The sequence below is a fragment of the Saccopteryx bilineata genome, chromosome 8, assembly GCF_036850765.1.
Source record: "Saccopteryx bilineata isolate mSacBil1 chromosome 8, mSacBil1_pri_phased_curated, whole genome shotgun sequence".
NCBI lineage: Eukaryota > Metazoa > Chordata > Mammalia > Chiroptera > Emballonuridae > Saccopteryx > Saccopteryx bilineata.
Window position 1 is genome coordinate 71476811 of NC_089497.1, and position 16176 is coordinate 71492986.

Sequence of the window (16176 nt, forward strand, 5' to 3'; positions counted from 1 at the left end):
AGCAAAAGAAACAACCAACAAAACAAAAAGGCAACCAGCTGAATGAGAGAAGATATTGGCAAACAACAGCTCTGACAAAGGGCTAAGATCCAAAATATACAAAGAGCTCATACAACTCAACACCAAACAAACAATCCAATTAAAAAGAGCAGAAAAAAAAAAAAAAAAGAGCAGAGAAAAAAAACAATGAGCAGAGGACCTAAACAGACACTTCTCTCAAGAAGACATACAAATGATCAGCAGACATATGAAAAGATGCTCAACTTCACTAGCTATTTAAAAATGAAAATCAAAACTACAATGAGATACTACCTCATACCTCTTAGAACGGCTATTATCAACAAGACAACTAATAACAAGCATTGGAAAGGTTGTGGAGAAAAAGAAATTCTCATTCACTGCTGATGGGAATGTAAACTGGCACAGCCACTACAAAAAAGTATGCAAATTCCTCAAAAAGAATAGGCCCTGTCAGGTTGGCTTAGTGGTAAAGTGTTGGCCCAGCATGTGGAAGTCCCAGATTCGATTCCCAATGAGGGCACACAGGAGAATTGACCGTTTGCTTCTCCACTCCTCCCTTTTCTTTCTCTCCTTCCGTCTCTCTCTTCTCCTCCCACAGCCATGGCTCAAACGGTTTGAGCAAGTTGGTCCCTGGGTGCTGAGGATGGCTCCATGGCTTAGCCTCAGGCACTAAATAGCTTGGTTGCCAAGCACAGGAGCAGCAGCTCCAGATGGGCAAAGCATCGCCTGGTAGGGGGCTTGCTGGATGGATCCCGTTTGGGGTGTATGCAAGAGTCTGTTTCTTCCTCCCTGCCTCTTATTAAAAATAAAAAAATAAATACTGTGGTTATCATATGATAAAGCAATCCCTCTTCTGGGTATCCACTTAAAAGTAATTATTCACAAAGATATATGCACCTTTTTATTCAATGCAGCATTATTCACAATGGCCAAGACATAGAAACAACCAAAGTGTCCTTCAAAGAAGATGTGGTACATATATACAATGGAATACTACTCAACCATAAGAAAAGGTGAAATATTGCCATTTACAACAACCTGGTTGGACCTTGAGAATATCACGCTATGCAAAATAAGTCAGTTAGAAAAAGCTAAGAACCATATGTTTCACTCCTATGTGAGATATAAAACTGAAATGCATAGACAGACAATAGTATGGTGGTTACCAGAGGGAAGAAGGGTGGGAGATTAGTAAGGGCTAAAGGGGGCCAAATATAGGTTGACAAAAGATGATTTGATTTTGAGTGGTAGGCACACAATGTAATTAATACATAGATCATGTATCATGGAAATGTAATGTACACCTGAAACCTATATCTTATTTAGCAATGTCACCTCAATAAATTTAATAGGAAAAAACAAAGTCTGATAATGTAAATCCTACAGCTTTTTTTTTTTTCTTAACAGATTGTTTTCATTATGTACTTTGCATATACATTTTGGCTACTGCATTTCAATTTAGAAGGAACTTGTCAATACAAAAAAGCTTGTTGGGATTTTAATTAGGATTGAAAGAATCTATACATTTACTGACAGCTTAAAAATACTGAGCCTGCCAATCTATTAATGTGATTTCTCCATTTATTTGATCTTAATATCTCTCATGTTTTATAATTTTCTTAAAAAGACCTTGCACAAGGTCTTAAAAATATATTTCTAAATATTTTATGCTTTTTGACACTACTATAAAATAACTATTTTCAGAATTGTGATGAGTAATACTTTATTTTAAAATTTAATTTATTGTGTTCACATGATTTCCAGTGTCCCACTCAATGAAACATCCTCTACACACTGCATTATGCCCGTCTATGCCCATGCAAAGTCTCTTTCCACCTCCATTTTCTCTCTCCCTTCCCCTCTGGCTATTGCTACCCTGTTGTCTGTATATATGTGTTATGTATATATGTTTTGTGGCTAATCCTTTTACTTTCTTTGATTCTGTCCCCTATTCCCTCTTCCTTCTGACAGCTGTTCATCTGTTCCCTATAACCCTACCTCTGTTTCTATTTTGTTCTTCAGTTTATTATGTTCATTAGATTCCACACAAAAGTGAGCTGATGGTATTTGTCTCTCTCTGACTGCCTTATTTCACTTAGCATAATTATCTCCAGCTCCATCCAGGCTGTCACAAAAGGTAAGATTCCCTCCTTTTTTATGGTCACTTAGTATTCCATTGCATAAATGTACTTGTTTTTTTATCTACTCATCCACTGATGGGACACTTGCGCTGTTTCCAGATTTTAGCTATTGTAAATAATGCTCCCATGAACATGGGGATGGCATATTTTCTTTTAAATTGGTGTTTTGGGGATCTTAAGATAAACTCCTAGAAGAGGGATAGCTGGTCAAAAGGTAGACCCGTTTTTTATTTTTTGAGGAAACTTTTCCATGGTGGCATTTTTAAAATTTAATTATCCCACTGTTTTTTGTTACTATAAATGATAAAAAATAATAAAAAAAAATTGATCCTGAGGCCCATCCTGAGGCCCTGGCCAGCTGGCTCAGCAGTTGAGTGTCAGCCCAGTGTGTGGAAGTTCCAGGTTCGATTCCCAGTCAGGGCACACAGGAGAAGGGCCCACCTGCTTCTCCACCCCTCCCCTTCTCCTTCCTCTCTATCTCTCTCTTCCCATCCAGCAGCCAAGGCTTCATTGGAGCAAAGTTGGCCCGGGTGCTGAGGACGGCTTCATGGCCTCCGCCTCAGGTGCTAGAATGGCTCTGGCCACAACAGAGCACACCCCCAGATGGGAGAATATCACCCCCTGGTGGGCATGCTGGGTGGATCCCAGTCAGGCACATGCGGGAGTCTGACTGCCTCCCTACTTCTAACTTTGAAAAAATACAAAAGAGATTCTAAAACTTTGAAAAAATACAAAAGAGATCCTAAAACTTTGCTAAACTCGCTAGTTCTAATAGTTTTTTGTTCAATGCTTATAACTACTTAAAAAATCATGTCTTCTAACAGGAACAATTTTCTTCTTACTTTCTAATATTTATTCCTTTTATTTCTTTGTCTCATGGCATTAAATAAAGACTTCTAAAGAAAAGTTGAAAATAGTAAGAGTGGTATTCTGGATATGAGTCCTTTACAAGATATGTGCTTTGCAAATATTTTCTCCTATATTGTGACTTCTTTTTTAAATTTTTTAACAGTGTCTTTTGAAATATAGAAGTTTTTAATTTTTATGAAGTTTATCAATTTTTGGTTTTGTTTTTGGTTCACTTATTTGTATGTTTCCTATCTAGGAAATCTTTCCTTAATCCAAGGTCATGAATATTTTCTCCTATGCTTGCAGATTTAGTTCGAATGTTTTAAGTTTTAGATTTAGAATTAGTTTTTATACATGGTAGGAGATAAGGGTCAAGGGCCAGTTTTTGGAAAATGGATGTACAACAGTTCCAGCATCATATATTGAAAGACTATCCATTTGTACAAAGACATATTTTTAAAATGAGTTTTATCTCTTTGATAGGGTGCTTTAGATTTTGTTTCATACTTTGTCAATTTTTGGATATTGTGTTTTCAAAGAATCTGCCATTCCATCTTAGAAAACTTCAGTAATATAAAGTTGTTCATAATATTTATCTGTGGATGAAGTGACCACAGGGAGGATCTATAGTATAGCCTCTCTTTTATTCATAACTGGTAATTTTCTAGTATTTCTCTATTACTACTTTCCTTTTTTCCCCTTTCATCCTTCAATGTAGACAGAGATTTATCAGCTTTATTAATATTTTCAAAGAACCAACTTTTGGCTTTGTTAATTTTATGTATTATTTGTTTCCTATTCTATTGATTTCAGCTCCCATCTTTTATATTTCTTCTCTTCTCAGACTGGATCTAACTGTTCCTCTTTATTAGCTTCTTAAGGTAGAAATTTAGATGACTGATTTTAAGCTTTCCTTCTCTTAACTAAACATTTATTGCTAGAAATTTCCCTCTAACCTAGGCTTTACCCCTTTTTTCTTCATTGGTTTTATTCTCAAATTTTATAAATTTTCAATTATTTTTTCAAATATTTTTATTCTACACCTTTTCTCTCTCTCTTTGTCAAGGGACTTGATTAAAATTATGTTAGATAGCTTCATGTTGTCCTAAATGGCTCTGAAACTGCTCATTTTTCCTCAATCTTTTTTATGTCTGCTTCAGACTAAATAATTTCTATTGCTCTTTGACGTTCATTGACAATTTCTACTGCATTTTCAACCTAGAGTTGAGCTCTTTTAATAAAACCTACATTGCAGTCATTATGTTTTTCAACTCAAGAATTTCCAATGAGTTCTTTTTTTTATAGCTTCCGCTTTTCTGCTTAGATTTCTTTTATGTTTACTCACATCTTCCTTTAGGCCTTTGAAAATATTTCTAATACAGAGTCACCTTTATAAATTCAATAAAAAGGGAAAAATAATATCTGCTTTAAAGTCTTCATCTGTTAATTGTGAGATCATTATTGGAGATGGTTTCTATTGAGTGGTTTTTCTATTGAGTACAAGTTACCTTTTCATCACGTCTGCTTATTTTTTATTGCACAGTATATCCTTTTAGTTTCCTCAGAAGAGTATGGATTTTTTACTTCAGCAGGAAGTTAACTTGGCTAGGCTCAAACACTGTCTCCACTGCAACAGGCAACAGCAAAATTCTGTTTTGATCTTCCAGGTTGTTGATACACACTGTTTTATTGCCAAGCCTGCTGGAATCACCCCTGAACATGTACAGGTCTAACAGTCAGTCAAGAATTTAGATGTAATTTATGTGCCAGTTTTAGAGCTCATCTCCTTCCACGGCTCCCTCCCATACATGACTTTCTCCTTTCTAGCTGCTCTTCCCTTGTCCTCTGACACTTAAATCCTATAAAGACTTAGGCTCTCAGATGCCCTATGCAGTATATAAATTGAAGAGTGCTCTCAGAAAAAAAGCTACATTCTGGCCCTGGCCGGTTGGCTCAGTGGTAGAGCGTCGGCCTGGCGTGCAAGAGGTCCCGGGTTCGATTCCCGGCCAGGGCACACAGGAGAAGCGCCCATCTGCTTCTCCACCCCTCCCCCTCTCCTTCCTCTCTGTCTCTCTCTTCCCCTCCCGCAGCCGAGGCTCCATTGGAGCAAAGACGGCCCGGGCGCTGGGGGTGGCTCCTTGGCCTCTGCCCCAGGCGCTAGAGTGGCTCTGGTCGCAATAGAGCGACACCCCGGAGGGGCAGAGCGTCGCCCCCTGGTGGGCGTGCCAGGTGGATCCCGGTCGGGCGCATGTGGGAGTCTGTCTGACTGTCTCTCCCCGTTTCCAGCTTCGGAAAAATACAAAAAAAAAAAAAAAAAAGCTACATTCTGAAATTTTTCCCTTTGCTGATGCCATTTTTCAAGAGTAGATTCTTTGCCAGTCTGTCTTTTATGTCACTCTCTAGTGCTTTCAAATAGTTGTTTATTTTAAAAAATATTTCATCCCTATTTTATAATTGCCATCTGCAGGAGGGTTAGTCTGATCAAGTGATTTCATTATTACTAAATAATATTTATCTAAAAGGCATAATTCATGATCTACAATATGCCAAACAGTGTATAGAAAACTATAAGAAACTACCTCTAGCCTCAAAGATTCCATGGTGTGCTGACTTGACATTATATATGTATCAAATATATTTTTATTCACAAAACATTTTATATATAATGAATAATGTACATATATCATATGTGCAAATAAATGAAGATAGACTGTTTTCTTACTTTTCTACTGCAGATCGCTTCTGTGATTTGCTTTTATAATTTAATGCCATCTTTGTTTCCATTCCAGTATATACAGCCACACCTGCAAAACAAAACAAAATAGTTCTTTAAAATAATCTCTTTGCATGTTGCACAAAAGAAATGTACTTGTCAGCATGAAAGCATCTAAGAAAATGCATTGACAGCTGTTAAAATTTGGCTTTCCTTTATTAGTATTTTAGAAAGGCTTTCCAAGTCCAATTTTAGGTACTCCAGTTGCTCAACCTGCTGGATGAAGAAGGCATGGATGTTCTGTTCCTGAGCTATATGTGAGATATATAAAGGAAAGAGATACTATTCGAATTAGAATTAAAAAATTTGGAAAAATAAAAATGTCAAAGAAGGCCATTATATATAGAGCAAAGAGTATTAACAAAGACAAATGGAAAAGCACTTTCTGTTAGGTTGGAACAATAGATAATGGTCAGAGTTTGAAAAACCTTGAATGCTGGAATCTGGAGTCTAGACATAATTTTATAAACAACAAATAGCAATATGAAAATCTATCAGAGTAAATAAACACAAGGAAAGGGCTATTTAAAAAATTTGTGCCCATGTGAATATCTCTGACAAAAGCATCAATAACAGTAACAATAAGACTAAAACGGAGAGTGAATAAAATTAGCTAAGACCAGCCTTATAAAAACTTTGTTGGAGTCAGACCTTGGTTTGAATGTTAGCTTGGCATTGTTGAGCAAGTTATTTAATTTCACTTAGTCTCAATTTCCACACCTATAAATAGGAAAAAAATACCTGAGAATTGTTGTGAGGTTTGTATGACAAATTAGCAGATTCCTAGAAACAGATAAACAATAACTATTTACCGTATTTCTCCATGTATAAGATGTACCCCTTTTCAAAAAATTTGGGGTTTAAAAACTGGTTGTGTCTTATACAGTGGTTGTAGGAGTGTGGCATTTCAAATGCCATAGAAGGAACTGAGGACAAGATAATATATGAAGACAGTGATTAGTCATCAGGACAAGTTAATAGATGAGAGAGTTTTGACAGTGATGAGGAGTTGTATGAGTTTTATGATGAATAAAACTTGAGTTTAATAATTTTATGTAATTTTTTTTTCCAAATTTTGGGCCCCAAAATTAAGGTGCGTCTTATACATGGGAGCACCTTATACATGGGGAAAAATGGTACATCTGTTCCTAAATAGTAAGATCTGAGAAGCAGTGTAGGATTCATCATGCCTTCTTCCTAAAGATTTGTCCTAAGATTTTTCACCATTAGAATTATTTCTTCAAGACAGAACTTATAATTCAATTGTAAAGGCCACCAAAATTATAGAAATCAGTCAGAATGATACACTAGAAAGAGGTGGTACTGAGGCAAACAACAGTAGACCAATCTAAAAGCATTTAAATGTACATCTTTTTTTTTTTTTTTTTTTAATTTTATTTTATTTTATAATTTTATTTTTTTAATGGGGTGACATCAATAAATCAGGATACATATATTCAAAGATAACAAGTCCAGGTTATCTTGTCGTTCAATTATGTTGCATACCCACCACCCAAAGTCAGATTGTCCTCTGTCACCTTCTATCTTGTTTTCTTTGTGCCCCTCCCACCCCCTATCCCTCTCCCATTCCCCCCTCCCCCCCCCGTAACCACCACACTCTTATCAATGTCTCTTAGTTTCACTATTATGTCCCACCTGCGTATGGAATAATACAGTTCCTGTTTTTTTCTGTAAATGTACATCTTTTAAGAGCATGAAAGGTCTTACTGTTAGGTGTTAAAAAACAGGATTACATGAAGAGGGTTTAAAAGCCTTCAAGGTTTTTTCTAGCTTCTGCCAACAGATTATTATGATTTTCTCTTTTAATATTAAGGTAAAATATACATAAAGGTAATATTAAGGTAAAAATATACAATTTACCATTTTAATAATTTAACAATGTACAATTCAGTGGTGCTAAATTTACAGTGTACAACCATATCACTAACATAAGAACATTTTCATCACCCACAAAGAAAACCCTGTACCTATTAAGCATCATTCCCCTCCACTATCTATCTAGCTCATTGATCTACTTCCTGTCTCTAAGAATTGCCTATTACAGGTAGGTACTTCAAGTAATGGGATCATACAGTATGTGGCCTTTTGTGTCAGGCTTCTTTCATTCAGCATAATACTTTCAAGGTTTACCCATGCTGTACCAAGTATCAGTAATTCATTTTTTAATAGTAAATAACTTTCCATTATATGGCTATTCTATATTTTTATATATATATATTCATTAGTCGATGAACATTTAGATAGTTTCATAGTTTCTACCTTTTACTATAGTAAATAGTACTATTTGAACATTCTTGTACAAGTCTTTGTTTAAACACCTATTTTCAGTTCTTCTGCGTATATATCTAGAAGTAAAACTGCTGGATCATATGGTAGGTACCACTGTATTTAACTTATTGAGGAACTGCCAAACTTTCCCACAATGGCTGCATTTACACTCCCATCAGCAATACATGAGGGTTCCAATATCTCAACAGCCTCACCAACACTCGTTATTTTACAATTCTTAAATAGTATATGGGTTTTTTTCTTTCTTTCTTCTTTTTTTTTTTTTTGTATTTTTCTGAAGTGAGAAGCGGGGAGGCAGAGAGATAGACTCCCGCATGCGCCTGACCGGGATCCACCTGGCATACCAAAATTATATTAACACTATCTTTGTAAAAAAATTATTATAGTCAACATTTAAGTAATAAGTTATCCAACCAAAATATCATAAATGCTGTGCTTTTAAATATAATTGACACAAAGCATGAACATGTAATTAAAAAATTTCAGCATATACAAACCAAAAATTTCTTTTGTGTTTTTTAATCTGGCTCCACGAAGCAGGAGACTCTCTGGCCCCAGAGGTCTAAAGGAAAAAAATAACCAAAAGCATTATTAACTATATTAAAATTTTAATTAAGTTCTAAAATGGCATCTTCAGTGGTCAGGACATGAGTTATAGTTACAACACCACTTTTATACAAAACCAAAATCTCAGCTGCTATCTAGGTCAATTGTAACATTAGTTAACCTAACAAATTGACCTGCTGTAGCATTTCTTCACTCTAAGATCAGTGGCTCAGAAATATCATTATGCTGGTAAATAAACTCACAAAGCCACCAGACCAGCTTCAGAAATTTTAAACATAAAACACAACAAAATAAATGATTAAGCAAGGATTTAAAAATGTTTAAAGGAAAATGAAAATTTTGAGTAAAATAAAGTTTTCAAATAGAATTAAAATGCAATGTAAACATAAACTGTAGCGTGATTTGCGTATAAATGCATGAGCTCTGCACAATTAAAATTACTTTGAATTATACAACATCACATAGTATAGTGAGTTAGCACTTTATTGGCAAGACTGACACTACAACTTGACTACTTGCATTGCTAATTCTTGGAGCATGAGTCTTCCTGTTGTTTGAATTTCTCTCCATAGAGGAGATATAAAATGAGAAGGATCAACTAGAAAAGAAAACTGTATTTTTTTTTAGCGATAACAAGTGGTAAGACTCTGTTATGGATAAATTAAAAAGCCTTAATTTTGTTGATATTTCTTATGCTTTTCTGAAACATACATATACACTCATCCAAATCAAAGAGAATGTCAATCAACTCTGAAGATGTCTGCAAACCCAATCACTCCAAAAATTCCAGTGGGCCAAGGCGAACCAGTTGTTTGGGACATGGTTAACAAGTCTGGTTTTAACGGCTAGTCAAAATCGGAGCATACTATAGGAACATTCCAACCAGGAACCAAAAAATAGCTCTTTTCACTTCTGTTGGTTCTATCAATGCATAGAAAAACTTTGAGCTCACACTGGCATGTACAATTGGAATATAATGACAGAAAGCTTCAAATTAAAACAATTCATCAGTAAACTCTGATTGCTTTCACAAAGAACATGGCTCATTTTTTTTTAACCAATCTAGACGCAGTGGTAACATAATTTATCTTTTCTTTGCTAGCTACAATATCTTAATGTAATTCAGATTATATATACACATGTAAGTCATTACGTCACTACAGAAATCAAAGTAAAACCTACTTATAATTACACTGCTCACAAAAATTAGGGGATCAGGGGACGGGCAGATACTCCAGTACTTTCAGTCTTTTCTATAGTGCATTTTCACCAATGAAATAAAAGTTGGTTTTGTATCTCATTTGCATAAGTGGACAATTTTCTTTTACTTGTTTGCTTTTCTGATGTTCTTGTTTAATAAAAAATATCAAATGCTTTTTTTATTGCTTCATATTCACTTTGATATATTCCTAATTTTTGTGAGCAGTATATTTTGCAAACCTAAAAAGTCATTTTGCGACAGAGTTCATGAACATGCTCCTTTTTTAATGTTCATTAAAAATGTGAATCGTGCTGATGCATGGTATTTTTTATGGCTTGTTCTGAGGATTTCATTAAAAAAAAAAGCTCAACTTTCTATGTCAATGACTTATTTCAAGGAGCCAGTTTAACTGAACACGTCTCCAGAAAAAAGGTGAAATGCTAATTTGATTAGAAGCTCAAGGGACGATTCCAAGATTTATTGTAAATTTGGCTTTGTGGTTATAAGTAACAATGTAATCTCATTCTATCAGCAAATCTTTAAAATGACCCCCAAAACCTTTCATACAGGCACCAGAAAGAACTTGAATATTGAGGGAAAACAAATCAAAACAGCCAATCAAACAAAAAATCAATCAGAAGAATAAATAATAAGTTCTGAATTAGCTACTAAATACTCTAGAGTTTGTGCTAAATGATTTTGAAATGATAAAGACTGTAACATTTATACTTGTTAAACAATATATTAAGACATTCTTTGTATTCTAGACTTCAAGTGTAGTGCGGGATGTAAATAAGAATGCCTGTGTTCGTCTGACTGGTAGTGGTACAGTAGACAGAGCAACAATCTGGGATGCTAAGCTCCAAGATTTGAAACCTCAAGGTTGCTGGCCTGAGTGTGGGTTCATTGATATGAACCCATGGGCACTGGCTTGAGCCTATAGATTGCTGGCTTGAACAAGGGGTAATTGGCTCAGCTGGAGCCCCACCCCTCCATCCCATCAAGGCACGTATAAGAAGCAATCAACGAACAACTCAAGTGCCGCAAGTATGAGCTGATGTTTCTCATCTTTCTCCCTTCCTGTCTCTGTCCGCATCTCTCGTTAAAAAAAAAGAAAGAAAAAAAAGAATGTCTGTTTCAGCCTGACCAGGTGCTGGTGCAGTGGATAGAGCGTCGGACTGGGATGCCGAGGACCCAGGTTCGAGACCCCGAGGTCATCAGCTTGAGCGCAGCTCATCTGGTTTGAGCAAAGCTCACCAGCTTGGACCCAAGGTCGCTGGCCTGAGCAAGGGGTTACTCAGTCTGCTGAAGGCCCACGGTCAAGGCACATATGAGAAAGCAATCATTGAACAACTAATGCGCAACCAAAAACTAATAATGATTGATGCTTCTCATCTTTCCGTTTCTGCCTGTCTGTCCCTGTCTATCCCTCTCTCTAACTCTCTCTCTCTGTTAAAAAAAAAAGAAAAAAAAAAAAGAATGTTTCATGTTACTACCTGGTATTATTAGAAAAATAAAAATACAAATATAAAATAATCTTACCTCATGGACATAGATAAAAGTGGTTACCAAGGGGATGGGGAGTAAGACAGACAATATACGATGATGGAAAATGATTTGACTTTGGGTGATGGTCACACAACACAATCAACAGTTCAAATCTATAAAAATGTTTACCTGCAACCTACATACTCTTAGTGATCCATGTCAACCCATTAAATTTAATTTCTAAATTGAAATATCACTAAATTATTTTGATGTCACCTCACAAAATTTGCTTCATCCTTCCTTGCTGCTAAAAATTACTAGAAAATAAAGTGCTAAATACTTTTAAATGAACCCTTTTCCATTATATGCAGCTTACTTACCTAATATCTCTTTACTTGATTTTAGTCCCTCCCCAAACAATGTGAATTTGCTCTTACCTTACAATTTCTTCCATTTGTTGAGTTATTATCATTCGTCCCATGAATCTATCAAAGAATTCACCATTGTTACCAAAAAAACCCCCAATGATTTATTACTTATGACATCAACAGGTGGAAAACTTTATATACTTGTGACACTATTTCAACATGAAACAAACCAACCTTTTGTATATATAAATGGTCCAATAATCATGTTAAAAATTATAAAAGTTAATACTTGTTGGAAGTTAAGCTTTAAAAATTTTAATATTTTTGCCATCCCATTCCAGCTATGAATAAGGCAATGAATGAAAAAATGTTTTCAAAATGGTAATCCAAATGTTATATTATTACTATTACTTTCATTATCATGAGAATTTTAAATTGCTACACAAAGATGTATACATTATTTAGCCAATGATGAATGCTCACATATTTCATCACAATTTACTAAATAAGCTTTCTATGATTAGAATGATTAATTTATTTATTCATGCATTTATTCATCCAACAAATATTTACTGAGCAACTAATATGTGTGAAGTAAGTGGTGGGAACAGAGCAGTAAGCAAAAACCTATCGGTGAACTCTAGAGCGTCTAGAGTAAGTGGCCTGTCATCAATACATTTTTATAATCTGGCCCTTCAGTTCCAATTTCCACTATCAAAACAGCTTCCTAGTGTAGAGTCAATTCAAATGAACAATTACTTTCTACTATAGTGATAAGTAAACTGCCTGGCCTGTGGTGGTGCAGTGGATAGAGCATCTACCTGGAATGCTGAAGTTGCTGGTTTGAAATCTTGGCCTTGCCTGGTCAAAGCATATATAAGCAATCAATGAATAACTAAAGTGAAGCAAGTATGAGTTGATACTTCTTGTTTCCCCCTACCCTGTCTTCTTTCAGTGAAATCAATAAATAAAATCTTAAAAATAAAATCAAACTATAATAGTAAAATTCTGAAACAATAAAAAACCTCATACAATTACACTTTGCTCATGGCAATAAAAATTAGTCCAATGCTTTTGTAAAGTGTCGGTATGTTTATGAAAGGCCAAACCCTATTAGCACTTTAATGCAATGATTCCTTTCTGCAGGATTGCCTATTCATAGGGAATAATCTAGTACATGGTTATAAACTTGAGGAGGTAGGAAATATCATTGTTTCTTTACCATTGTATTCTCAACTTTAGTGTATGTGTTGTCAAAGTGAATACAATAATCTCAGTGTCTAGCATTATATGTCTTGATTATTGGATGTACTCAATATTTGATGAATAAAAGGTCAATAAAAATGTTCACACATCCTTTGATTAATATTTTAGAACATGATCATTCATCCATTCATTCAATAGATATTTATTGAGTGACTACTATGTGCCTAGTATTGTTCACGCTTGTCAATTCAATAGTAAAGTGAACTATACACACACAAATATTGCTTGGCATGTATCAGACAACTCAATAAAAGAAAAAATTTAACTGCATAAACATAGTATATAAAGATATTTGTTTTTTCAACTGTAAACAAATATGTAGTAAGGTCTCCTACATGCCAGATCTATTTTATATTTTAGGTGTTTCAGATACACGAGTGAACAAAACAGACACAAATGCCTGCCCTTCAGTTTATACTGCAGTTAAAGACAGGTGTAATAAGCAATAAACACAAGAAATAAGTAAATTATACAATATACTAGGAATTTTATATTTTGTGTTATTAAAAAAGAAAAGCAGAACAACTGATGCATTCATTGGCTGATATTGTATGTGCCCTAAGAATCAAACCCACAATGCTGGCATATCAAGTCAATGCTCTAACCCAGTGGTAGTCAACCTGGTCCCTACCGCCCACTAGTGGGCATTCCAGCTTTCATCGTGGGCGGTAGCAGAGCAACCAAAGTATAAATAAAAAGATTTAACTATAGTAAGTTGTTTTATAAAGATTTATTCTGCCAAACTTAGTGAAAATCCAACATAAAGTACTTGGTAAGTAATTATTATTACATGCTTTAACTTGCTATAACTCTGCTTTATAAATTTTATAAAGTAAAGTTACTTCCCAACTTTATAAATCACCATTACTGTGGAACCGGTGGGTGGTTAGAAAATTTTACTACTAACAGAGATACAACAGTGGGCGGTAGGTATAAAAAGGTTGACTACCCTGCTCTAACCAACTCAGCCAGGGCCAGAACCCCAAATTTTTATAGGTAACCACAAAACTCTGTATCTCATTTAACTATGATGAAACTGCAAAATATTATAAAATCACATAGAGAAAAATCCATTATAAATAGTATATGGATCTAGAACAAATTATGTAAGAGATTATTATAGAAAAGCCAATGACTAATAATAGATTTGAACATTCCAACCAATAAGAAAGACATACAGTATCATATGACAAGAAGCTGATAAGTTTTACACTGTGGTTGTAATTTGTACTCATCACTAGTTTGTACTATGAATGACTTTAGTATTTCACTTTAATAATAAAAGTTGTTTGTTTCATAGCCCACAATAATAAGCATATCACTGAAAGATGATTTACACTATGTTTAGTAAATTATAATGTTTAAAGGAGTTAGTTTCAAGTGAACACAAAGACATAGCCCTTGCCTTCATGGAGTACACATACACACACACAGAGACACACAATTACTTTCTTCTACAAAAATAATCTTATTTCTCCTATAACTACTACATATTATAAAGTTTACTATTACAAAACCAGTTAATATAGAAGTAGAAGGTAATGGAAAGAAAGGTTTAGATGTAAACACTGCTTTTGAATTAATACTTTGGATTAGAATTCTGGAAAATTCTGCTTTTAGCCTTTTTTCCCCTTAATTGATCTCTCCCTCAATGTCTTCAATTAGCAAAGATTTCATTGTATGCTTACAATTTTATTTTGTTTATTTTTAATTTTAGAGAGAGAAGAAGGAGAAAAGAGAAAGTGAGACAGGAACCTCAATCTGTTCCTGAAAGAGCCCTGAGTAAGGATCGAACTGGCAATCTCTGCACTTTGGGACAAAGCTCGTACCAACTGAGCCACCTGGCCAGGGCATATGTTTATGATTTTTAAAATGAGATCTATAAATAGGACTTATAATGAGTATGTTGATACCACTCCATACCTGTACAAGTCTGCTTCTGGTTGCTGACATTCGATCACAGCTACAAGTGTGTCCAAATTGGCAACTGTTTGTAATACTGCTGTTTCTGGAACTGCCACATGTGTCTAAAAAAAGGGAGCGGTGGAGGAATTAAATTGCAGTTTCAAGATTCAAATGAAACCCTACATATCAATTTATTAAATAAGTTTTTAATTTTTTAATTACAGTGGACATACAATATTACACATTTCAAATAATGAAACCGCATAATTAGACATTTATATAAACTTACAAAGTGATTACCCCAATAAATCTAGTTCCATCTGACACCACATATAATTAGTACAATATTATCTGACTTTATTTCCTATGCTGTACTTTCTATCCCCATTTATTTCAAGTTTTCTTTATCTAAAAAAAGTACCAAAATATAAAAATATTTTATTTTTCCTAAAAATACTTTCCATTTTTTTTTAACTTGACTAAACCATGTGAGGTTACCCTGGAAATAAATGTATAATACATTATTTCATTTAAAAATCTTAATAATTTTTAAAAATTTCAGTAATTTAAAAATACTTCTTCTTTACAGGTCAAGCTTTATTACATTAACCAAAGAAAAATATCACTATAATCCAAAAACATTTTGTTCACCAAGAGGCACACTTGAACAGATATAGGTACAAACCTTCAGGTTAGTTTCTCCATCCAAACTAGCAGTTGTGATATGACAAGAACCATCAAGTCGATCTGAGGACAGAAGCACCAAATCTGCAGGGAAAATTTCATCTTTGGCTATTCGAACAATATCACCCACCTATGAAGAATTTTGGGGAAAGTGAATATACCAATTTTAAAAGGCAAGAATTTATTTTATTGGGTTCTAAACAAGTAGTCTATCACACTATTTTAATATAGGGATCTAGGCTTTTAATTAAAATATAATCAGATTAGAATTTGTGAGAGCAAAAGATAACTGATATATCCATTATTTACTAAATGCATACCCGAATGTTTTTTGATCTAGTTTTTACAAGGCCACCACTTCGAACAACATAAACAGGAGCTCCATTTACTTCATTATCTGAGTTATGTCGTAACCAATCTTCATATCCCTGTAAATATCAAAAGAATAAAAAAAGAACCCCTTTTATTATAATTAGAAGATACTTTTATTAAATGAGAAAAACATAAAAACTGCCCCAAAACATTCTACTCACCAGAATTATATTAGGCTATTCTGATGCATGTATTCGTAGGAATTTGACATGCATTCATACCAGAAACACT

At 34.4% G+C, this 16176-nt stretch overlaps 1 protein-coding gene across 5 annotated transcripts in view; it reads right to left on the reverse strand.

Annotated features, from left to right (window-relative positions):
• The window catches only part of ATP11B (ATPase phospholipid transporting 11B (putative)), a 138826-nt gene that overhangs the window by 75204 nt on the left and 47446 nt on the right, over nt 1–16176 (reverse strand). For all 5 annotated transcript variants that reach the window (XM_066241603.1, XM_066241600.1, XM_066241601.1 and 2 more), the window contains 6 exons: nt 15894–16001; nt 15575–15703; nt 14908–15011; nt 11788–11835; nt 8592–8656; nt 5734–5815 (listed from right to left, as the gene is read on the reverse strand). In XM_066241603.1, coding sequence (XP_066097700.1) covers nt 5734–5815; nt 8592–8656; nt 11788–11835; nt 14908–15011; nt 15575–15703; nt 15894–16001 — 536 coding nt within the window. The remainder of the gene's footprint in view (nt 1–5733; nt 5816–8591; nt 8657–11787; nt 11836–14907; nt 15012–15574; nt 15704–15893; nt 16002–16176) is intronic.